General features: G+C 46.0%; 1 protein-coding gene across 2 annotated transcripts in view; it reads left to right on the top strand.

Moving 5' to 3' along the window:
* The window catches only part of WDR19 (WD repeat domain 19), a 107658-nt gene that overhangs the window by 10442 nt on the left and 72594 nt on the right, over positions 1–24622 (top strand). For both annotated transcript variants that reach the window (XM_073561079.1, XM_073561080.1), the window contains exons 6-11: positions 1329–1444; positions 4238–4318; positions 5373–5485; positions 13236–13409; positions 13581–13651; positions 23673–23845. In XM_073561079.1, coding sequence (XP_073417180.1) covers positions 1329–1444; positions 4238–4318; positions 5373–5485; positions 13236–13409; positions 13581–13651; positions 23673–23845 — 728 coding nt within the window. The remainder of the gene's footprint in view (positions 1–1328; positions 1445–4237; positions 4319–5372; positions 5486–13235; positions 13410–13580; positions 13652–23672; positions 23846–24622) is intronic.

Below are 24622 nucleotides of genomic sequence, written 5' to 3'. Positions count from 1 at the left end.
AGAACTTGTAGTCAATCCTCTAAAATCAGGAGGACAAACAAAATACAGAAATTGCACAAATCTCCCAGCATTGATTAGAAAAGAATGGGTGGTCATCAGTCAGGATTTCGCCCAGGAGTTGATATCCAGCATGGGAAGGCGAAGGGCAGAAGTCTTGAAAAATAAGGATTAAATTGTTCTCATGGGTTTGATGGGATTTAGATTCGGACTCATTGCCGGCCACTTCAGAACTCTCCAGCTCTTTGTTTCCATCCATTTCTGGGTGCTTATTAAAGTATGTTTGGGGTCATTGTCCTGCTGTAAGACCCATGACCTAGGACGTAAACCCAGCTTTCTGACACTGGTCATTACATTGCAACCCAAAATTCTTTAGTAATCTTCCGATTTCATGATGCCTTTCGCACAGTAATGGTATTCAGTACAATGGCAGCAAAATAACACCAAAACATGTTTGAACCTTCACCATATTTGATTGTAGGTACTGTGTTCTTTTTTTTGTAGGCCTCATTCCATTTTTGGTAAACAGTAGAATGATGTGATTTACCAGAAAGCGCTATCTTGGTCTCATCTGTCCACAAGACTCTTTCACAGGAGGATTTTGGCTTACTCGCGTACATTTTGACAAACTGCAGGCTATCTTTTTTATTTTTGTGTCAGCAGTTGGGTCATCCTGGGTCTCCTGTCATAGTGTTTAATTTTATTCAACTGTCGACGGATAGGTTGCGCTGACACCGATACACCCTGAGTCTGCAGGACAGCTGGAATTTCTTTGGAACTTAATTGGGGCTGCTTATCCACCATCCGGCCTGTAATGCGTTGCAACCTTTCATCAATTCTTCTCTGCCGTCCACATCCAGGGAGATTAGCTACATTGCCATGGGTTGTAGACTTATGTTGCCCACCGTGGACAAAGGAACATCAAGATCTCTGGAGATGGACTTGTAACCTTGAGATTGTTGATATTTTTCAACAATTTTGACTCTCTCAAGTCCTCAGCTATAGGTACTACACTGGTTTTGTCTTAAAAGTACTATGTATAGTGTCTGATGATTCCTCTCGGCCAGTGGACTACCAAGTAGGACCTTTAAGGGTCTGTTTTTCGGGTGCATTGCTGTATTAGGTTGAATATGTAGATAGATAAAGTATCCATAACCAGATCTTTTTGTGCACCACTCAGTGAATAATTCTTGGAATCTTCACATGACTGTTATGTGTCTTTGTTACGGGAGATTGCGCTCAGTGGGAAGGGCAAAATAGTAATCTTGTGGTTATTATTATAGCGCCATTTATTCCATGGCACTTTACATGTGAATGATACCTCTCTGCAGGGAAGCACACCAGACGCATCACTTGCGGTTGCTGGAGCTCTCAGAATTTGCTGGCTCTTGGAGGTGAAGATAAAATGATTACCATCAGTAATCAGGAAGGAGACACCATCCGACAAGTAAGTCACAAATATTCGAAATATGTTCCACTCATCAAAATGCTAATTCATACCATACTTCCGGCTTGAGGCTTGCTTTTGAAAATATGGGAACAAATTCCTGGGGACATAGTGAACTGGAAATCTCAGCATCCGAACTTCCACTTACAGTGGGGAAAAAAAGCATTTAGTCAGTCAGCAATAGTGCAAGTTCCACCACTTAAAAAGATGCGAGGCGTCTGTAATTTACATCATAGGTAGACCTCAACTATGGGAGACAAACTGAGAAAAAAAAATCCAGAAAATCACATTGTCTGTTTTTTTTTTCATTTTATTTGCATATTATGGTGGAAAATAAGTATTTGGTCAGAAACAAAATTTCATCTCAATACTTTGTGATATATCCTTTGTTGGCAATGACAGAGGTCAAACGTTTTCTGTAAGTCTTCACAAGGTTGCCACACACTGTTGTTGGTATGTTGGCCCATTCCTCCATGCAGATCTCCTCTAGAGCAGTGATGTTTTTGGCTTTTCGCTTGGCAACACGGACTTTCAACTCCCTCCAAAGGTTTTCTATAGGGTTGAGATCTGGAGACTGGCTAGGCCACTCCAGGACCTTGAAATGCTTCTTATGAAGCCACTCCTTCGTTGCCCTGGCGGTGTGCTTTGGATCATTGTCATGTTGAAAGACCCAGCCACGTTTCATCTTCAATGCCCTTGCTGATGGAAGGAGGTTTGCACTCAAAATCTCACGATACATGGCCCCATTCATTCTTTCATGTACCCGGATCAGTCGTCCTGGCCCCTTTGCAGAGAAACAGCCCCAAGGCATGATGTTTCCACCACCATGCTTTACAGTAGGTATGGTGTTTGATGGATGCAACTCAGTATTCTTTTTCCTCCAAACACGACAAGTTGTGTTTCTACCAAACAGTTCCAGTTTGGTTTCATCAGACCATAGGACATTCTCCCAAAACTCCTCTGGATCATCCAAATGCTCTCTAGCAAACTTCTGACGGGCCCGGACATGTACAGGCTTAAGCAGTGGGACACGTCTGGCACTGCAGGATCTGAGTCCATGGTAGCGTAGTGTGTTACTTATGGTAGGCCTTGTTACATTGGTCCCAGCTCTCTGCAGTTCATTCACTAGGTCCCCCCGCGTGGTTCTGGGATTTTTGCTCACCGTTCTTGTGATCATTCTGACCCCACGGGGTGGGATTTTGCGTGGAGCACCAGATCGAGGGAGATTATCAGTGGTCTTGTATGTCTTCCATTTTCTAGTTATTGCTCCCACAGTTGATTTCTTCATTCCAAGCTGGTTGGCTATTGCAGATTCAGTCTTCCCAGCCTGGTGCAGGGCTAAAATTTTGTTTCTGGTGTCCTTTGACAGCTCTTTGGTCTTCACCATAGTGGAGTTTGGAGTCAGACTGTTTGAGGGTGTGCACAGGTGTCTTTTTATACTGATAACAAGTTTAAACAGGTGCCATTACTACAGGTAATGAGTGGAGGAAAGAGGAGACTCTTAAAGAAGAAGTTACAGGTCTGTGAGAGCCAGAAATCTTGATTGCTTGTTTCTGACCAAATACTTATTTTCCACCATAATATGCAAATAAAATGAAAAAAAACCAGACAATGTGATTTTCTAGATTTTTTTTTCTCAGTTTGTCTCCCATAGTTGAGGTCTACCTATGATGTAAATTACAGACGCCTCTCATCTTTTTAAGTGGTGGAACTTGCACTATTGCTGACTGACTAAATACTTTTTTGCCCCACTGTATATTCTCTGCTATATGTACATATGGACATGTCTGGACACAGGGGTGTGCATTTCTCTTGAATCCTAAAGTTGTTGTCAGGTCACAACATATTAATAACCTCTTCATAGGATAGGTTTATATCAGATTGGTGGGGGTCTGACACTTGGTGCCCCCAATGGTCTCATTTGTTGCTGCCTTGATCAGCTTGAGTCATTCTTAATTAGAGCCTACGCTTAAAATTGTAGGGTTTCAGCCCATGAGAGGCATATATGGTTAGGGTCCCATCAAAGTGGTACGACTTGCCGTGGCTGATGGGCTCTAATGAATTGGCCAATTTGTACGCTAAGAACCTTCACTTTTTAACATACTTTCTATAGCGGTAATGCAGTACTAATTTCATATATTCAATGTTTGCATATTATGGCGTTTTCAGAATACCGCTGTATTTTCTTGGGTTTTTGCTCCGGTGGCAGCAAGATGTGATCACAAAGGTGTGATCTTTTCAATGTGTACTTGCTGCTGCCTTGTACTGCAGAACAGCTTTTGATAGGGAGCTGTGGTGCACTACCCAGCAGCGGCCGCTGCACAGTGAATGGAGTGCCGGATTCCAGTTTTGTATCGGATATATGAGGTGGTGTCCTATCCGAGCATCCATAGAGTAGCGTATATTCTTATTCCGCACAATAAATGGAGTACACTTTGCAACTTCATAGTGTTTACATCCCGCCGTGGGTGGAGCAGATAACAGTTGATCGGTGGGTGTGCTGGGTGTCAGACCCCACCAATCTGATATTATTTCCATATCCTATTGATAGTTTATCAATAGATCGTGACTAGAAGCCCTCTTTAGGCATACAACATGCGTCTGTTGCATAGATTTATACATCAGATATACAGATGACGCTATGAGCCGTTTGGGATTCAAACAGAATAGCAAAACTTTGCAATCATTCGGAGACTTCAGCCCCAATATCATCCATTAATCATATAAGATGATACTTTAGGACCAGGCTCCATTGTAATATACTAATAACCTTTCTTTTTTTCTGCTGTGCAGACGTCTGTGCGGTTGGAACCAAGCGACATTCAGTTCTCAGTAATGAAGACAGATGAGCGGGCGTCACCCGGAGAAAGCACCGTAATATGCAGACACCTTGTCTAAGCACCTATTATTTAGGCTGTTGTATAGTTATCACCATTTATGCAATTAGAGGTGGGAAGGGGTCAGTAGATTTCCCATTACATACTGCGCTCTCCTATTCGCTGAATTCCTTCTACTTGTTAAAGGAGCAGTTCAGGTGGTAGGTATATATGATGATATATATCCATACAGGTAATCTGCTGCCTAAAGGTAACAATTCAGCAGATACATGCTGCTTCATATAGCACCGATGAAGAGATCTGGCACTAGACATTATTATTATTTATTGATATAGTACCATTGACTCCATGGCGCTGTACATGAGACGGGTTACATCAAAAAAAAATATCACTTACAGTAAACAGACAATGACAGACTGGTACAGAGGGAAGAGGACCCTGCCCTTGCGGGCTTACATTCTACAGGATTATGGGGAAGGAGACAGTAGGTCGGGGGTTGCAGCAGCTCCGATGATGGTGAGGTGGCCGTGTGGTCATTACAGGTTGTAAGCTTTTTTTGAAGAGATGGGTTTTCAGGTTCCGTTTGAAGGATCCAAATGTGGTAGATAACCGGATGTGTTGGGGTACAGAATTCCAGATGATGGGGGATATTTGGGATTTTTAATTTTACTTTTTATTTTTTTAATTTTTTTATTGTTTATGCTTATAGCCTAAACTACCAGCCATTAGTGCCGTCTTAGTCAAGGTTGCAAGCTCTTTACTTTAGGGTTTGCCAGTGCTACTCTGAAGGCGTCAGGATGATTGGATCTGACCAGCCTTAATGTCCCTGTGGTCCTACGATGTTGCATCTGCTTGCAGCCTTGGGGGAGCACTCACATCAGACTGGCGGTGCCTCCATGCCACTGGTACGAACCATCAGTCATCAGGAGCGCACCGCCCTTAGCAAGCAGGAAGCTGGGAGGCAGGGGAGCAGTGCGCTCAAGAACACGGGACATGAGAAAGCCTTTTTAAATTTGCATGAAATTCACCTTTTTTTCAGAGGTCATTGTATGTTTATAGATCCCTCACATCATGTAATGTTCCTTCTTTAGGTAAGCGGAGTGGTGGGAAAGAAAACCTTGTTCCTATTCAACCTGAATGACCCGGATAACCCTATAGAGCTGGCCTTCCAGCCGCGCTACGGCTCTATAGTGTCTCATCGGTGGTAAGAGCTCCCGGGCAGTCCATAATGATAAATGATCATTTGATGTATGAATTCGGCCTTTTTAATGACAGTGATTGGTCTCTGTAAATGTCAAAAATGATATTTTATTTTAGGAATGAAAATTTGATGGGTGAACCTACCTATCTCAGATTCCACCAGTGGGGTCCGTCCATTGGGTGCCACTACTATCTGTCGTCGTATGATGGATCTAGAACTGTGTTGTGATTTTTTTTTTTTTTTTTTTAAATAATCAGGAAACACAATGTAAATGTTAACAGAACATTAATCTCCCCCAAATCTTGAAAAAGTGGGGAAAAAAAAGGTGGAAACTTCCCTCAATAAATGAGACAGAAAACCGTTCATGTACTAGAAGACCGCATAATAATATTAAGCTTCTTCTAACATGACATGAGAGTTGGATATAATCAAAATATATTTTTAGCCTTTAGATGCAAACAGAAAAATGACATTTTTTGCCATTTACACACATATAAAAAAACAAAAAAACGATCCAGTGAAAAGATATTAGTTTAGCGCCACCTAGTGTTCAAAGTGTATGCTAGTATGAACTTCTACCTACTGCGCTGGACAACACATGGTTAGTTGGTCTCCTCTGAAATCTGCCGAGCAACCAATAGAAATATCTTTCTCTCCAGCTCGTCAGGGTTGGAGCAAACTCTGTGCACTAACATGGCAGTATGGCTGAGAAGTAAGAAAGGGAATATATTGTCAGCTGCCAGAGGGAGATGATGACTGATTTTGTCTAGACTCCACCCCCAGCAGGTTAGCAGCAGCACCAAGTGGTCAAGGAATTAAAAAAAAAAAAAAACCTCCTGTGAAAACGGTGTTAACCACATTATGGCACTTTGCGATGAAAATGATTCATGGGATAGCCCCTTTAATATTAGAGACTGACGTGGTGTGCTGATGTCCTTAGATGAATATTTATATAAATTACAGAAATAATTATTTTTACTGGTGGATGGGAAGATTCATGCTTATTTTATGACTTATTGGTTTATGTCCATGGTCAGACATGGATCATACCAGTGTTTGTTAGTTTTTAAAGGTGTGGTGGTATGTAGATGCAAGGAGCAAATATTAAAGGGAATCTGTCAGCAAGAGCAACCCCTCCACACTACATATCTAAAGATGCGGGTCTTTGAAATGTAAATCCATTGACATCTTTAGATGTTTTATCTTTTGCTGCATACCCACGAAATTAGCATTTTAATTCATATGCAAATGAGGCATTAAGTGCTTTGGATGTGACTGAGAACTGAAGGAGCCTCTGCCTCTGGAACACACATGTCAGACTCTGGCCTGTGGGCCATATCTGCAACGCAGGGTGAGTGTATTTGTCCCGGGATGCCGGGTGGGTCCCCCGAGTATATTTATCCGGCACTTTCAACTATATCGACATCCTAAATGCTAATACAGTTGAAAGCAATGATGGAGGAGGGAGTGTAAGCTGACGCTTCCTCTCCCATCATTCTCCCTCTGCGTCTGACGTCTCAGTGCAGCGGGCATTGTTACGTCATTACAACATCCCCCCCTGTACCAAGGTGTGCAGAAGATTTGAAGTTACCATGAAGAGATCAGAACAGCAGCGGATCGGGCAGAGATGAGTTATTTATTTTTTAAATGTTGGACCTATTATACTGTATGGAGCACTATGTGAGGCCCTTATGCTATATGGAGGACTGTGGGGTGCATTATACTGTATGGAGCACTATATGAGGCCATTAAAAGTGTACTGAGCACCATGCCGTGCCCATTATACTGTGTGGCTCACTATGTGGGGCCCATTCAGAGGACTACAGTATATGGGGCCATTTTACTGTATGGAGCACTTTGTGGGGCCATAATGCTGTATTGGGCACTGTGTGGGGCTATTATACTGTATGGAGCATTGTGTGAGGTCATTATATTGTATGGAGCACCATGTGCGGCCCTTATACTGTATGGAGCACTATATGGGGCCTTTATACTGTATGGAGCACCATGTGCGGCCCTTATACTGTATGGAGCACTATATGGGGCCTTTATACTGTATGGAGCACCATGTGCGGCCCTTATACTGTATGGAGCATTGTGTGTGTGGCCATTATACTGTATGGAGCATTGTGTGTGTGGCCATTATACTGTATGGAGCACCATGTGCGGCACTTATACTGTATGGAGCATTGTGTGTGTGGCCATTATACTGTATGGAGCACCATGGGCAGCCCTTATACTGTATGGAGCATTGTGTGTGTGTGTGTGGCCATTATACTGTAGGGAGCACCATGTGTGGGTCTTATACTGTATGGAGCATTGTGTATGGCCATTATACTGTATGGAGCACCATGTGTGGCCATTATACTGTATGGAGCACCATGTGTGGGCCTTATACTGTATGGAGCATTGTGTATGGCAATTATACTGTATGGAGCACCATGTGCGACCCTTATACTGTATGGAGCATTGTGTATGGCCATTATACTGTATGGAGCACCATGTGCGGCCCTTATACTGTATGGAGCATTGTGTGCGGCCATTATACTGTATGGAGCACCATGTGCGGCCCTTATACTGTATGGAGCATTGTGTGTGGCCATTATACTGTATGGAGCACCATGTGTGGGCCTTATACTGTATGGAGCATTGTGTATGGCCATTATACTGTATGGAGCACCATGTGCGGCCCTTATACTGTATGGAGCATTGTGTATGGCCATTATACTGTATGGAGCACCATGTGCGGCCCTTATACTGTATGGAGCATTGTGTGTGGCCATTATACTGTATGGAGCACCATGTGTGGGCCTTATACTGTATGGAGCATTGTGTATGGCCATTATACTGTATGGAGCACCATGTGCAGCCCTTATACTGTATGGAGCATTGTGTGTGGCCATTGTACTATATGGAGCACCATGTGCGGCCCTTATACTGTACTGTAATATCCCACATCATCCCATCAGACGCCGGACTACTCCCCCTAATATCCCACATCATCCCGTCAGCCAGAGCCACCGGACTACTACCCCTAATATCCCACATCATCCCATCAGCCAGAGCCACCGGACTACTACCCCTAATATCCCACATCATCCCGTCAGCCTGGGGTCAGAACCAGAGCGCTGAGTGGAACGGTCCTAACTTCCATACCGGGGATCCCTTTAAGAAAGGCCCAGGCCTTTCTTAAAGGGATCCCCAGTATGCAAGTTGGGTGAGAATCAGAGCGCTGGATGGATTTGCCCTAACTTCCATACCAATGATCCCTTTAAGAGACCCTGGGGTCAGAACCACAGAGCGGAGTGGAACGGTCTTAACTTCCATACCAGGGATCCCTTTAAGAGAGGCCTGGGGTCAAAACCAAAGCCCTGGATGGATTTGCTCTGACTTCCATACCTATGATCCCTTTAAGAGGGAAGATGTGCCTACGGGATGGAGGATGTGTGATGGGGATATGGGCAGGGACGGGGGATTCATTTCTGTCATGTGCTCTCTGCTGCTTTCTGAGGGCAGACAATGGCTGGGAGCTTATGTTCCCGAAGATGCTAGATTTTTCCCACCATGTCAGTGTCTGCTGAGGTGTTGTCAAGTGGGAAAACTTGCTCATAGCAACCAATCACAGCTCAGCTACTTTTAACCAGCTCTGGTGAAATGAGAGATGCTTAGTGATTGGTTGCAAGGAAAACTGTTGCTCATAGCAACCAATCACAGCTCAGCTTCTTTTGAACAGCTCTGGTAAAATGAAAGATGCTTCGTGATTGGTTGGTGATATATACACACACACACACACACACACACACACACACACACACACACACACACACACACACACACACACACATACATACATTCACTTTTATATATAGAGATGTAATAACACGATGGGACATAGGGTGTTGGTATATCTTCTGACGCGTTTTGGATCACATAATCATAGCGTAGTGACTTGGTATGACTAAGGACCATTTGTGAACCAAAATGCGTCAGAAGATGTAAAATCTGCCAATGTCCTAATATGTTATTTGATATTTAACCCCTTAACGACCGCCGATACGCATTTTAACGGCGGTAATTAAGGGTACTTAAACCACAGCGCCGTTAATTCACGGCGCTGTGATTTAAGTGAATAGCGCCCCCCAGTGTCGGATTTTCTCCGGAGTCTCGGCTGCCAGGGGTAGCCGAGACCCCAGAGAACATGAATCGGTCGGTTTTTACCGACCCCCGCTTTTGCGATCGCCGTTATTAACCCTATAACGGCGACCGCAAAAAAAAAAAGCCGCGATTTTACATTTAATTTCTCTTTCCTCTGATGTGATCGCACATCAGAGGAGAGAGAAATAGGGTCCCCGATCCCCCCGGTCCCCTCCTGGTACCTCTCCCTTGTCCTCCGTCCCTACCCGGTAGTCCCGCGCCCGCCGGCGTCATCCGATGGGCGCCGCCATCTTGAAAATGGCGGGAGCATGCGCAGTGCGCCCGCCGGGAATCTGCTGGCTCCGGCTGGCAGATTCCATTCATTATTTTGATCACTATGATAAACGATCATAGTGATCAAAATAATAAAAATAGTACATAACCCCCCCGTTTATCACCCCCTTATATAGGCACACATAATGAAATAAAAAAAATATTTTTTTTTTCAGTTTTCCATAAGGGTTAGGGTTAGGGTTAGGCTAGGGTTAGGGCTAGGGTTAGGGTTAGGCTAGGGTTAGGCTAGGGTTAGGGTTAGGCTAGGGTTAGGCTAGGGTTAGGCTAGGGTTAGGGTTAGGCTAGGGTTAGGGTTAGGCTAGGGTTAGGGTTAGGCTAGGGTTAGGGTTAGGCTAGGGTTAGGGTTAGGCTAGGGTTAGGGTTAGGGTTAGGCTAGGGTTAGGGTTAGGCTAGGGTTAGGGTTAGGGTTAGGCTAGGGTTAGGGCTAGGCTAGGGTTAGGGCTAGGGTTAGGGTTGGGCTAGGGTTAAGGGTTAGGGTTGGGCTAGGGTTAGGGTTGGGCTAGGGTTAAGGGTTAGGGTTGGGCTAGGGTTAGGGCGAACTAGGATTAGGATTAGGGATTATGGTTGGGATTAGGGTTAGGGGTGTGTTGGGGTTAGGGTTGGAGCAAGAATTGAGGGGTTTCCACTATTTACCAACTTTGGGGGTCTAAAAATTGGGGTCTAAAAAATCACTTTTGTGGAAATAAAAAAGACTTTTTATTTTCACGGCTCTGCGTTTATAAACTTCTGTGACGCGCTTGGGGGTTCAAAGTGCTCACCACACATCTAGATAAGTTCCTTAGGGGGTCTAATTTCCAAAATGGGGTCACTTGTGGGGGGTTTCCACTGTTTAGGCCCATCAGGGGCTCTGCAAACGCAACATGATGCCCGCAGACCATTCCATCAAAGTCTGCATTCCAAAATGGCACTCCTTCCCTTCCGAGCTCTCCCATGCGCCCAAACAGTGGTTCCCCCCCACATATGGGGTATCAGTGTACTCAGGACAAGTCGCATAATAACTGTGGGGGTATGATTTCTCCTGTTACCCTTGTAAAAATAAAAATTTGGGCGCGAAAAGATCATTTTTGTGGAAAAAAAATGGATTTCTTATTTTCACGGCTCTACGTTATAAACTTCTGTGAAGCACTTGAAGGTTCAAAGTGCTCACCACACATCTAGATAAGTTCCTTCATGGGTCTAGTTTCCAAAATGGAGTCACTTGTTGGGGGTTTCCACTGTTTAGGCCCATCAGGGGCTCTGCAAACGCAACATGATGCCCGCAGACCATTCCATCAAAGTCTGCATTCCAAAATGGCACTCCTTCCCTTCCAAGCTCTCCCATGCACCCAAACAGTGGTTCCTCCCCACATATGGGGTATCAGCGTACTCAGGACAAATCGCATAATAACTGTGGGGGTATGATTTCTCCTGTTACCCTTGTAAAAATAAAAATTTGGGGGTGAAAAGATCATTTTTGTGGAAAAAAAAATGGATTTCTTATTTTCACGGCTCTACGTTATAAACTTCTGTGAAGCACTTGAAGGTTCAAAGTGCTCACCACACATCTAGATAAGTTCCTTTATGGGTCTAGTTTCCAAAATGGAGTCACTTGTTGGGGGTTTCCACTGTTTAGGCCCATCAGGGGCTCTGCAAACGCAACATGATGCCCGCAGACCATTCCATCAAAGTCTGCATTCCAAAATGGCACTCCTTCCCTTCCAAGCTCTCCCATGCACCCAAACAGTGGCTCCTCCCCACATATGGGGTATCAGCGTACTCAGGACAAATTGCATAATAACTGTGGGGGTATGATTTCTCCTGTTACCCTTGTAAAAATAAAAATTTGGGGGTGAAAAGATCATTTTTGTGGAAAAAAAAATGGATTTCTTATTTTCACGGCTCTACGTTATAAACTTCTGTGAAGCACTTGAAGGTTCAAAGTGCTCACCACACATCTAGATAAGTTCCTTAATGGGTCTAGTTTCCAAAATGGGGTCACTTGTTGGAGGTTTCCACTGTTTAGGCACATTAAGGGCTCTCCGAACGCAACATGGCATCCGATCTTAATTCCAGCCAATTCTGCGTTGAAAAAGTCAAACGGTGCTCCATCCCTTGCGAGCTCTGCCGTGTGCTGAAAAAGGGGTTTACCCCCACATATGGGGTATCGGCGTATTCAGGAGAAATTGTACAACAAATTTTGTGGTTGATTTTCTCTTTTAACACTTGTGAAAATAAAAAAAATTGGTTCTGAAGTAATTTTTTTCCAAAAAAAAGTTAAATGTTAATTTTTTCCATCCACATTGCTTTCGTTCCTGTGAAGCACTTAAAGGGTTAATAAACTTCTTGAATGTGGTTTTGAGCACCTTGAGGGGTCTAGTTTTTAGAATGGTGCCACTTTTGGGTATTTTCTGTCATGTACACCCCTCAAAATGACTTTAAATATGATGTAGTCCCTAAAAAAAATGGCTTTGTAAATTTTGTTGTAAAAATGAGAAATCGCTGGTCAACTTTTAACCCTTATAACTTCCTAACAAAAAAAAATTTTGCATCCAAAATTGTGCTGATGTAAAGTAGACATGTGGGAAATGTTATTTATTAAGAAATTTATGTGACACATCTCTCTGATTTAAGGGCATAAAAATTTAAAGTTTTAAAATTGCAAAATTTTAAATTTTTTTGCCATATTTCTGTTTTTTTCATAAATAAACACAAGACTTATCGAAGAAATTTTACCACTAACATGAAGTACAATATGTCACGAAAAAACAGTCTCAGAATCAGCAGGATCCATTAAAGCGTTCCAGAGTTATAACCTCATAAAGGGACAGTGGTCAGAATTGTAAAAATTGGCCTGGTCATTAAGCTGCAAACGGGCTCTGTCGCTAAGGGGTTAATAAAACCTGAAGATTGTATGACCTAGTAGTGCTGTTTTCTACTATCCTCTGCCTCTAGAGGTGATTTTCCCACCCAGCACCAGCCTCTTTACTTTGACTGATATCTTACTGCCGGAATTCCATGCTTGTGCCTGACATCGCCCTGTGAGCTTCAAGCTAAATAAGCTGGTTCTGGGAAACAATCTCGGGAGGCAGAGGCCCGGCATGTGCTCTGTCACACCCAGAGCTCTTAGAAGAAATATAGGTGTCAATGGACTTATATTTCAAAGGCCTTCATGACCATTTATTCAATTTCAGGGGTTGCTCTTACTGAAAGATTTCCTTTGGTGTTACACAGTACTACCACTTCTCCAATCTCTAATTTTCGTGTTGTGGACATCTTCTTTTGGCAGGTATGGTGACGGATATATCATGATTGGCTTCTCTCTGGGATTCTTTGTGGTGATTTCCACACACATGAGTGAGATCGGTCAGGAGCTCTTCCAGGCGAGCAACCACAAGGATAACCTGACGAGCATCGCTATTTCACAGTCTCTGAACAAAGCCGCTTCCTGTGGTGACAACAGGTCAGAGACTTGGTGTAGGAATCACTGAGTTTTCCCCAAAATGCCCCTCAATTTTGTATGTCCCCTACAAAATCATTCACGATTCTTGCGTTCCACCATCGCAAAGCACCTACCATAAATCATGTTATTTCCAGACCTGTGCGTCCTGGTAATATTCATTTTATATTGCAGCATAAAAATCCATGACTTGACTGAGCTAAAAGAAATGTACGCCATCATTACCCTGGATGATGAAACTAAAGGTAACCTGCTTATTGTGGGACAGTCTGTACAAGCACAGGCTTCTGTGTGATAAGACCCATTGATGACCTACATGGAATCTGGAGTGTTTTAAAGTGTGAGCATATAAGTACGTCCAAGGTCGTCTCCCTGCCTTTGATGCGGACTCCGGCGCTGAGCCTGCATCTTTCCGTGCACATGACAGCTGATCTGATCAGCTGTCTTGCCTCTAAAGGCCGCGGGTGGATCCGCAATCCACCCATGGCTGTTATCAAGCTAAACGCTGCTGTCATCGGCATTTAACAAGCTCCGGGCAGAAGCACATCACAAGTCGCGTCCATTGGCGCCCCTGTCAAGTGATCGAAGGGGTTAGATGGGTTGTCATCACAGCCGGGGTTCTGCAGAAGACCCCTGTGCCTGTCATTGTAAATCTATCAACGCCAGCCCCTGTCCGGAGTTCATAGGAGATCATGATTTATGCTTTTGTGCTACACATAGCCCCGCTTTGTGTAGCACAACTGATCAGAAGATCGTAGCTTCAAGTCTCCTAAGGGGATTGAAGCCAGTAAAAAGGAAAAAAAAAAAGTTTTAAAAATATTAAAAGAATAAAAAACCCCCATAAAAGTTCAAATCCTCCCCCTTTTGCCCCATTCGAAATATAAAAATAAAAAAATACACATTTGGTATCACTACTTTCATAAATGTCCAACCTATCAAGATATAAAATAAATTAATCCAATTGGTAAACAGTGTAAAGAGAAAAAAATCAAAACACCAGAATTACGTTTTTTTTTGCCCATCTCAACATTGCAATAAAATGCAATAACGGGCAATCAAAACATTGTATGCACACCAAAATGGTATCAGTAAAAACATCAGATCAAGGCTTGAAAAATAAGCCGTAACAAAGCCCCAGAGCCCGAAAAATGGATACGCTACAGGGAAAATGGAAACTTTTCTTTTTCTTACAAATTTGGAAATTTTTTTCACCACTTAAATAAAAAGGACATGTTTGGTATCTGCGAACTGGTAATGACCTGGAGATCATAATGGTAGGTCAGTTTTAGCATTTAGTGAACATAGTAAATAAAATAAAAAAATTGTGGAATTGCACTTTTTTTTTTGCACTTTAGGGTATGTGTACACAACGTCTTCTAGATGTCGGCACACCCACCAAGTTTTTCAAGCAGAAAATGCTTCAGGAAAACATATGCAGTCTTTTTTGATATTGGATCTTGCGGCGGCTTCACCACCGACAATTTTTTTTTCTTTATCGCCTTATTGGGGGACACAGAATACCATGGGTGTATGCTGCTGCTGCTAGGAGGCTGACACTATGCAAAAACAAGAAAATTAGCTCCTCCCCGGCAGTATACACCCACCGACAGGCACCAAGCACCTCAGTTTGTGCTTAGTGTCTGTAGGAGGCGGACCGGGATCTCCCCAGATCCGCAGTTATTAATCCAATTTTTCCTTTCAGGGTTTAGTTTGAACTTTTTAATCCTTTCTTCTTTTATCTTTTAGGTTTTTTCCGTTGGGAAACAGGGTATACTTATCACCCTGATTTCCTATATCATGCGGCTGAGCGAGCAGTGTGGTGTCACCCACATCGCAACTCTCAGTACCGCAGGCAGGACTTTTCCCTATCACCTTCCGGTGATAAGGGTTGTGGACAGGTGGCTGGTCCTTGCCGAATCCCCCTCCTCACCCCTCTCTCGGGACAGGGCTGAGAGGAAGACGGCGATCGCAGGTGGTTCAAGCCGTCTTCTGCAGGATGCGGGTACAGAGGACTCCCTTCCCCCCAGCGGCCTGCCGTTTCCCCGTGGGCCCCTGTGGTCATCCTCTTCAGGGACGTCAGGTAAGTGCCTGTACGTTCCCTCCGGCCCCGCATAGGCTTCAGTGCATGGGAGAAGTTGGACCTTGGGATTACATGTCCACAGTTTTTGAATCTCCCGCCCTTTCTGCCTGCCGCGCGCTCACACAGCTGTTTGCGTCCCTTCCCTCCCCCTTTTCTAGTCAGGGAGACTCTGGGGATCCCTTCACTCACCGCAGCAGCGTCGCAAGCAGGGGACCGCTGTCATATTGCTTCCTGAGCGCGGTATGTCGGGGTAGGCATGGGGCTGCGGCGCCGTCACTTTTACTTTCACTTTCCCCTCAGCGAGGGGAATTTCTCTGCTCCCTCCTCCCTTCCTGAGCGCGCTCTTTTCAGCGCGCCTTTTCTAGCCCATCACAGGGCTTCTTTCTCTTTGAGATGCCAGCCTCCCCTTTCTGCCATGCCCTCTCCGTCGCCGTTAGCCAATCACTGCGCAGCCGCTAAGCTCCGCCCCCATCTTCCAGCACAAGGATTTCCTGGGTTTTCACTACCTTCCTGCGCTGCTTGGGGGACACTTCGGCGTTTCTTCTGCTGCTCGCACAGAATCTCGGTAGGCTCGGCTCTGGGACAGGGATTAGCTCTCCTCGGCAGTTATTCCCTAATTTCTGCGGCCATTCACTTATGCCCAACCCTTCAGGGGATCTCTGCTTCAGGCCCACCGCTACCTATTACGCCTGTGCGCGCTGTAAAAAGAAGTGGGCATCGGGTCAGTCGTCCCCATTCTGCCCCCCCTGCAGTCCTTCCATTATGTCAGCATCTCAGGAACGCACAGAGTCCCGGGCGGAGGGCGCTCTTCCCTCCTCTCTCCCCCCCTCTCTCCCCCCGGAGTGGGCCGTTACAATGTCACAGTCTGTTTCTGACTTGACAAAAGTATCACAGTCGCTGGTCCAGGTCTTAGAACGATTACCTCAGCTATCCTCAGCCACCTCTGCCCCGACCACCTCTCGGGGTGAGTCGTCCGCACCTGACCGCGACCTTCAGAGAGACAGACAGGGAAGGACTTCTAGGAAGCGGGCTCTGTCTACTTCGTCTTCGAGCTCGCAGGGCCCTTCCGCTCCCAGGCCTCCTTCTCCTTCCTCGGATGACAGCCTTTAGTCAGGCGATGATTCTCATTCGGAAGCTAGCTCAGAGGGGAACAGCGTTTCTAAAACGCGGGACATGGTCGATAGTCTTATTACAGCTATCTTCCAAACACTAAAACTTAAACAGGATGAGGCTCCGGTTCAGGAAAGCTCGGTTCTCTTTAGACGAGCCAGACCTCCGTCCCGAACCTTTCCCAATCACAACGATTTCGATACTACCTTATCCAAACACTGGGAGCGCCCTGAGCAACGCTTCTCAGGCCGCAAGTATTTGGACGTTCTGTACCCCTTTGACGCAGAACTGCTCTCAAAGTGGTCCAAGGCTCCAGAGGTAGATCCTCCAGTATCCCGGATAGCCTCTAAAACGGTGCTCTCTCTGCCAGACGGGGCATCGCTCAAAGATCCTACTGACAGGCAGATTGAATCTCTGGCTAGGTCTATCTTTGAGGCATCTGGCGCCTCTCTCTGCCCTATTTTCGCATCTGCCTGGGTGGCGAAGGTCATTTCCGCTTGGGCAAAAATTCTTCGCAGAGGCATCTTAGCGTCAGCTCCTCGAGACGAATTGGCAGATCTTGCAGATCAGATTAACCAGGCGGGAAAATACCTTTTGGCCGCCTCCTTGGACGCGGCCGGCTGCGTAGCAAGGGCTAACAGCAACATAGTAGCTGTACGCCGAGTCCTTTGGCTAAAGTCATGGAATGCGGACACTACTTCGAAAAAGTCGCTTACCAATCTGCCATTCCATGGCTCTAGGCTCTTTGGAGCAAAGCTGGATCAGATAATTTCCGATGCCACTGGAGGTAAAAGTACTTCGCTTCCCCAGTCTCGACCAAAACGTCCCTTCAACAAAAGGGGGTTTCGACCATTCAGGCCCTTTCGTCCCTTCTCTGCCACGGAGAGAGCCACTCAACAGGATCGGCCGCCTGTCACCAGGGAGCGGGATCAGAGGAAACCTTCCTACAAACCCACTCCTCGCTGGAGATCTAGAGGACAATATTCCAGATCTGCAGGAGCCAATTCCGGCAGATTTTCGTCTAAGTGACGGGTCATCCCCACCTGGAATTTCTTACAGGGTGGGCGGCAGACTTTCCTTTTTCGCGGATGCTTTGCTGTCCGCTTGGGTCAGAGAACTCGTCGCATCCGGTTACAAAATCGAATTTGCTTCACTCCCGAACAGACGGTTTTTCCGGTCTTGGCCTCCGCGACAGCGGGCCCAGGTTCCGGGTTTTCTGCAGGCCATTTCCTCCCTTCTTTCCGCCGGAGTCATTGTTCCCGTTCCCTCAGACGAACGGTTTTCCGGGTTCTACTCCAATCTCTTTGTAGTCCCGAAGAAAGACGGCTCTCTTCGTCCAATTCTGGACCTCAAATTGCTCAATCGCCACGTGAAGATTCTTCATTTCAGGATGGAGTCTCTTCGGTCGGTGATTGCTTCCATGGAGCCCGGGGAATTTCTCTGCTCGGTGGACATTCGGGATGCCTATCTGCACATTCCAATATGTGTGCAACATCAGAAGTATCTTCGATTTGCGTTTCAGGGAGACCACTTTCAGTTCACAGCTCTCCCTTTCGGCCTAGCTTCAGCGCCCCGGGTTTTCACGAAGGTGATGGCGACCGTCATGGCCATCCTTCGCTCCAGAGGGATCCTCATCATCCCTTATCTAGACGATCTTTTGATCAAGGGTTCGTCTCACCAGGACTGTCTCCGGAGCCTTCAGATAACCCTGGACACTCTCAGCCGCCTAGGTTGGCTGGTCAACAAGGAGAAGTCCATTCTGATCCCCACCCAGCGTCTGACCTTTCTGGGTATGGAATTCGACACGGAGCTAGCCCGTGTTTTTCTTCCAAAGGAAAAATTTACAACTCTGTCCAAGGGCATCAGAACTCTCAAGAGGCCTGCTCCCATTCCCATTCGGTTCTGCATGAAGGTCCTGGGGAAGATGGTGGCCTCCATGGAAGCAGTGCCCTTTGCGCAGTTTCACCTTCGCCCCCTCCAGCTGTTTCTGCTTTCAGCCTGGGGCAAGACCACGAGGTCCTTGGACCGTCCTATTCGGCTTCCTCTCAGAGTGAGGCAGTCTCTCACTTGGTGGCTACGGCCAGCGTCAGTTCTCCAAGGGAGGTCCTTCCTTCCGCCTCAGTGGCGAATCATCACCACCGATGCGAGCCTTCTAGGATGGGGAGCCGTGTTCCATCAGAAAGCGGCCCAAGGCCGCTGGAAGCCACAGGAGTCTCTCCTTCCAATCAATCTTTTGGAGATCAGGGCAATTTTCCTGGCCCTTCTTCACTGGCAGCCCCTCCTCTCCGGCAAGCCGGTCCGTATTCAGTCGGACAACGCCACGGCCGTGGCGTACATAAACCATCAGGGGGGCACGCGCAGCAAACAAGTAATGTCAGAAGTGGCCAAGTTACTACGCTGGGCAGAACGTTACGTTCCGACAATCTCCGCCGTCCATATTCCAGGGGTGGAAAATTGGGCAGCCGACTTTCTGAGTCGCCAGGGCCTAGCGTCCGGCAAATGGTCCCTGCACCCCGCGGTTTTCTCTCAGATATGCGACCGTTGGGGCACCCCGGATGTCGATCTCATGGCATCTCGGATGAACCGCAAGGTGCCGCAGTTCGTAGCCAGGTCCAGGGACCCTCTAGCCGTCGCATGCGACGCACTGGTGACTCCGTGGTCCCAGTTTCAACTTCCGTATCTGTTCCCGCCTCTGGCATTGATCCCTCGGGTGGTCAAAAAGATAAAATCGGAAGGCGTACCAGTGATTCTAGTCGCTCCAGATTGGCCAAGACGGCCTTGGTACGCGGAACTGGTCAACATGCTCGCGGACGTTCCCTGGAGGCTTCCGGACCGTCCAGACCTTCTCTCGCAAGGCCCCCTTTACCACGAGAATTCTCAGTCTCTGAATTTGACGGCATGGCCGTTGAGACCGCAATTCTGAAGGAATCAGGTCTGTCCAGTCAGGTTATTCAAACTATGATCAGAGCCAGGAAACCAGCCTCTTCCCGCATTTACTATAGGTACTGGAAGGCTTTTTTCCGTTGGTGCGATGATAAAAGAGTCTTCCCAATGTCTTTTTCTATCCCGTCTATCCTGGGGTTTCTTCAGGCTGGGTTAGACGCGGGTCTGTCCCTCAGTACGCTCAAGGGCCAGGTTTCCGCTCTCTCTATCCTCTTCCAAAGAGAGCTAGCTTCTCTACCACAGGTCAAGACCTTTCTACAAGGGGTTTCCCACGTGGCTCCTCCTCATCGTTCGCCAATAGACCCGTGGGATCTCAACCTCGTCCTTAGCGCGCTCCAGAAGGCGCCGTTCGAGCCTCTCCAGGACATTCCTTTGTCCCTTCTCTCTTGGAAGGTCACCTTTTTGATCGCCATTTCATCCATCAGAAGAGTTTCTGAATTGGCGGCCTTGTCATGTCGTTCCCCTTACCTCATTCTCCATCAGGACAAAGCCGTCCTCAGGCCCGTTCCTTCTTTTCTTCCAAAGGTGGTTTCCGCTTTCCATATCAATGAGGATATCGTCCTTCCTTCTTTTTGTCCGGCTCCATCTCATCCTCTTGAGAAGTCTCTCCACAAACTGGACGTAGTTAGAGCCCTGCGTGTCTATCTTGCCAGGACCTCTTCCTTTCGTCTGTCCGATTCCTTGCTGATCATTTCTGAAGGTCGCCAGAAGGGCCTTCCGGCTTCCAAATCCACAATCGCTCGCTGGATTCGTTCTACCATTCTGGAAGCGTATCGTCTTCAGGAAAAGCGGCCCCCTCCGGGAGTAAGAGCTCATTCCACCCGGGCTGTGGCGGCTTCGTGGGCTGCTCGTCACCAGGCCTCGGCCATGCAAATTTGCAAGGCTGCAACCTGGTCATCTTTGCACACCTTCACGAGGTTCTACAGGGTTCATACCCAGGCTTCGTCTGATGCTGTGGTTGGTAGGAAGGTTCTGCAGGCGGCGGTGGCTCACCGGCCGACCTGAGCCTTTCGGTTACTTTCGTTCCTTTTTGCTGTTCCCACCCTTGGGACTGCTTTGGGACGTCCCATGGTATTCTGTGTCCCCCAATAAGGCGATAAAGAAAGATGGATTTTTGGTTCTTACCGTAAAATCTCTTTCTTGGAGCCTTCATTGGGGGACACAGCACCCTCCCTGTTTCAGTTGTACCGTGTTGGGTCTTAGAGTCCCTTGTTGGGTTGGTACATATGGTTCGAGTTTTTCTTGTTGCTTCTCCTACTGCTTTTTCACCAACTGAGGTGCTTGGTGCCTGTCGGTGGGTGTATACTGCCGGGGAGGAGCTAATTTTCTTGTTTTTGCATAGTGTCAGCCTCCTAGCAGCAGCAGCATACACCCATGGTATTCTGTGTCCCCCAATGAAGGCTCCAAGAAAGAGATTTTACGGTAAGAACCAAAAATCCATCTTTTTAACTTGTATGGTTACAATGGCCTGTGAAAGTTTGGGCACCCCTGGTCAAAATTACTGTTATTGTGAACAGTTAAGCAAGTTGAAGATGAAATGATCTCTAAAAGGGCTAAAGTTAAAGATGACACATTTCCTTTGTATTTTAGGCAAAATAAAATATATACTTTCATCTTTTCCATTTTAAAAAGTACAATAAGGAAATTGGGCCGATGCAAAAGTTTGGGCACCCTGCATGAATAGTACCTGGTAGCACCCCTTTTGGAAGTATCACACTTTGTAAACACTTTTTGTAGCCAGTCAAGAGTCTTTCAATTCTTCTTTGAGGGACTTTCATTCATTCTTCCTGGGAAAATTCTTCCATTTCTGTGAGATACCTGGGTTGTTTTGCATGTACTGCTATTTTGAGGTCTAGCCACAGATTTTCAATGATGTTCAGATCAGGAGACTGTGAGGGCCATTGTAAAACCTTTAGTTTGCGCCTTTTGAGGTCATCTATTGTGGATTTTGACGTGTGTTTAGGATCATTAACCATTTGTAGAAGCCGTTCTCTTTTCAACTTCAGCTTTTTTTTACAGATGATATGTTTGCATCAAGAATTTGTTGAAATTTGATTGAAACCATTCCTTCCTCTACCTGTGAAATGTTCCCTGTACCATTGGCTGCGACACAACCCCAAAGCATGATTGATCCACCCCCATGCTTAATGGTTGGCGAGATGTTCTTTTCCTGAAATTCTGTGCCCTGTTTTCTCTCCTTCATGATCATTGTGGCCAAAGAGTTCTATGTTAACCTCACCTGTCCACAGGACTTGTTTCCATAACGCATCAGGCTTGTTTAGATGTTCTTTTGTATGCTTCTGATGCTGAATTTTATGAAGATAGATGTGTTTACAGCTCCAGTTTATAAAACAGTTAATTTATTGGAAATCTTTAAAATGACAAATCCATAAAGGGGAAGGTGAAGAGGTGGACGGACAATGCGACGCGTTTCAGATGCGACTCAGGCGTCCTTTGTCAAGGTGCTGTGTTAGATGAGAGTGAATACAAGCACGACTAGATGCAGGTGGTTGGCACGGTCATCTGATTTCTGACGTATACACAAGGTTTGCAACAACTCTATGGATAGACATTATAAAATTCAAACAAAAAAACATAAGTAAACAGTCATGTTATAAACATCAATCATGAATAAATAAGACAAAAGCAGAAAAAAAGTCTTGTCGTGATTTAATAACGGAACATGACTTCCTTGCGCATGTCGGGGACGTCGCCAGACCGTTGGGGACGCGAGCACCTAGATTATAGATCCAAAAACGTTGCTAAATTCTTATGAACAAATTTACAGCACATCCTGCATTGTACAACTGTACCCAATTAATCATTAGAAAGTGGTTAGATTAGTAATTAAAATAGGTGGATGTGTAATATGAAAGTCACTATTCGTGTTGGACCAGCCCTTAATTGTATATTGATGAAACCGTAAGACATGGTAATCCTAAAAAGCATCCTCTGTACCATGCTAGGCTGGCATGTGCCAGGCATACTTTTTTTCTCCTAATCCTGATTGGGGGACACAGCACCATGAAATTGACTACCTTGCTCACTCAGTCTTTGAGGCCTCTGGAGTGACGCTCTTTCCATCCTTCACCACGACTTGGGTGGCTAAAGCTATGGTCGCTTGGGCAGAGGCTTTAATCACAGCCGTTCATGACAGCAATCTTCCCCCGGAAGCAGCCAACCTCGCTAGTCAGATAGCTCAAGCCGGGGATTTCGTTGTAAACGCTTCGTTAGATGCAGCCAATTGTGCTGCAAAGGCAGCTGCAAATGCTGTCTCCATCAGAAGGGCCCTATGGCTCAGAGATTGGCGAGCAGTTTCCACTTTCAAGAGATCTTTAACCTCTCTGCCTTACCAAAGTGGTCGCTTATTTGGAGAGAAATTGGACCAACACATTTCTGACGCTACCGGAGGGAAGAATAAATTCCTTCCCCAACAAAGGCCCACCCGAGCGCCACTCCAGAGGCCTCAAAGACTGATCAAGCAAGGTAGTCAATTTCATGGTCCTGTGTCCCTCAATGATTGGCTCGGAGAAAAGGATTTTACGGTGAGTACACAAAAATCCCTGTATTTTTACTTTGTAGTTTTCTATGCAGAAAGGAACAGTAAAATCCTAAAGTATATTTTTACAATAGGAATCAATGGCAGACGTCCGACACCGCGTGCCCGTACACTGGTATCAAGACAGACAGGTGGTTGATGTTTTTTGCGCCAGACGCTTGAAAATGGCTCATGCTGCTCAAGAGGTTGCGTAAAATCAAAGCTGCCCTTAAATTTTTGTTTTTAAGTTTTATTTTATGACTTTTAAGAACAAAGAGTAGCAGGTTCCACTAAAATGTTGCAAAAGTTGTAAAAAATTTCCATTCCACATTTAATCATTTAGGAGGGGGGGGGGGGGGAAGAACTATTTGGCAAATATTTTGCTACTTCTTAAAAAACTCCGCAATTGATGAATTGGTCGCAAACATCTGGAAAGCAAAAACCATGCAAAGTGTCAAACATAAAAAAATGTGTGTATTAAAAGGCTGAGTAGTCTATTGATGTGTCATTTCTGGGCCATACAGCTTGTCTGTAGAGCACGTATTACCAAGCGGAAGATCAGATATCTCCCCAGCATATTTTTTTTCTTTTCTAGGTTTAGATAAACTTTCTTGGACAGACGACGGCCAGTTGTTGGCTGTATCCACACAGCGAGGATCGCTCAATGTCTTCTTAACCAAACTCCCTATCCTCGGAGACACAAGTGGCACAAAGATCGCCTATCTGACCTCCCTGCTGGAGGTCACCGTGTGCAGTCTGGTGGAAGGGGTAATGAAACGTTCCGTTTTACCTTCTTTATATTGTCAGGTTAATAATATGTGTGCAAAACATGGAGTATGGTATAAAGGTGTATTCCAACCTAGTGAAGTTCTTACCCTTCCACTGGATAAGTGATAACGCTTACATCCGTGAAAGCCCCACGATGAGTTGAATGGGTGGTATACAGATTTAAAGGTCAGGTAGGATCCAATCAAAAATAGCCTTAGGCTGATGGGAGCGGTACAGAGTCAGAAAAGGGCCCTGATTAGTGATGAGCAAGCATGCTCGGAAAGGCGTTATCTATGCATGCTCGTGTGCTGAGCGAATGACTTAAGGTCCCGTTACATTTAGCGATGCACCAGCGATCCCGACAACGATACGACCCGGTCAGGATCGCTGGTGCATTGCTAAATGGTCGCTAGTGAGCTGCCAAACAGGCAGATCTCACCAGCGAAGTAGCAGCGGTTGGCGATCGCTCTTACCTGTCAGACGGCAGCTCTGATGACGACTTCCTCCTGTGTCCATGAGTCGCTCGTCGTCGCCAGCAGGAGGCCGACGACGAGAAATGGACCAGGACGATCTCGCGTTTTTAGTGATATCCAGCGGGGGGGGGGGGGGGCGGTCGGAGGTAAGTTTCACATGTAGCGAGATCGCTAGCGATCTCGCTATGTGTGAAGGGGGCTTTAGTCGTGCTCGAATAATATGTTCACATCCCCGCCACTGTTTTTGATTAATGCTGGATACTACCTGCCCTTTAAGTCTGTAGGCTTTTAACCCTGGAGAGGC

This window comes from Dendrobates tinctorius, unplaced genomic scaffold (assembly GCF_039654945.1).
Source record: "Dendrobates tinctorius isolate UK_male_01 unplaced genomic scaffold, ASM3965494v1 ptg000314l, whole genome shotgun sequence".
Classification (NCBI taxonomy): Eukaryota; Metazoa; Chordata; class Amphibia; order Anura; family Dendrobatidae; genus Dendrobates; species Dendrobates tinctorius.
This window is presented reverse-complemented; position numbering and strand designations above follow the sequence as displayed.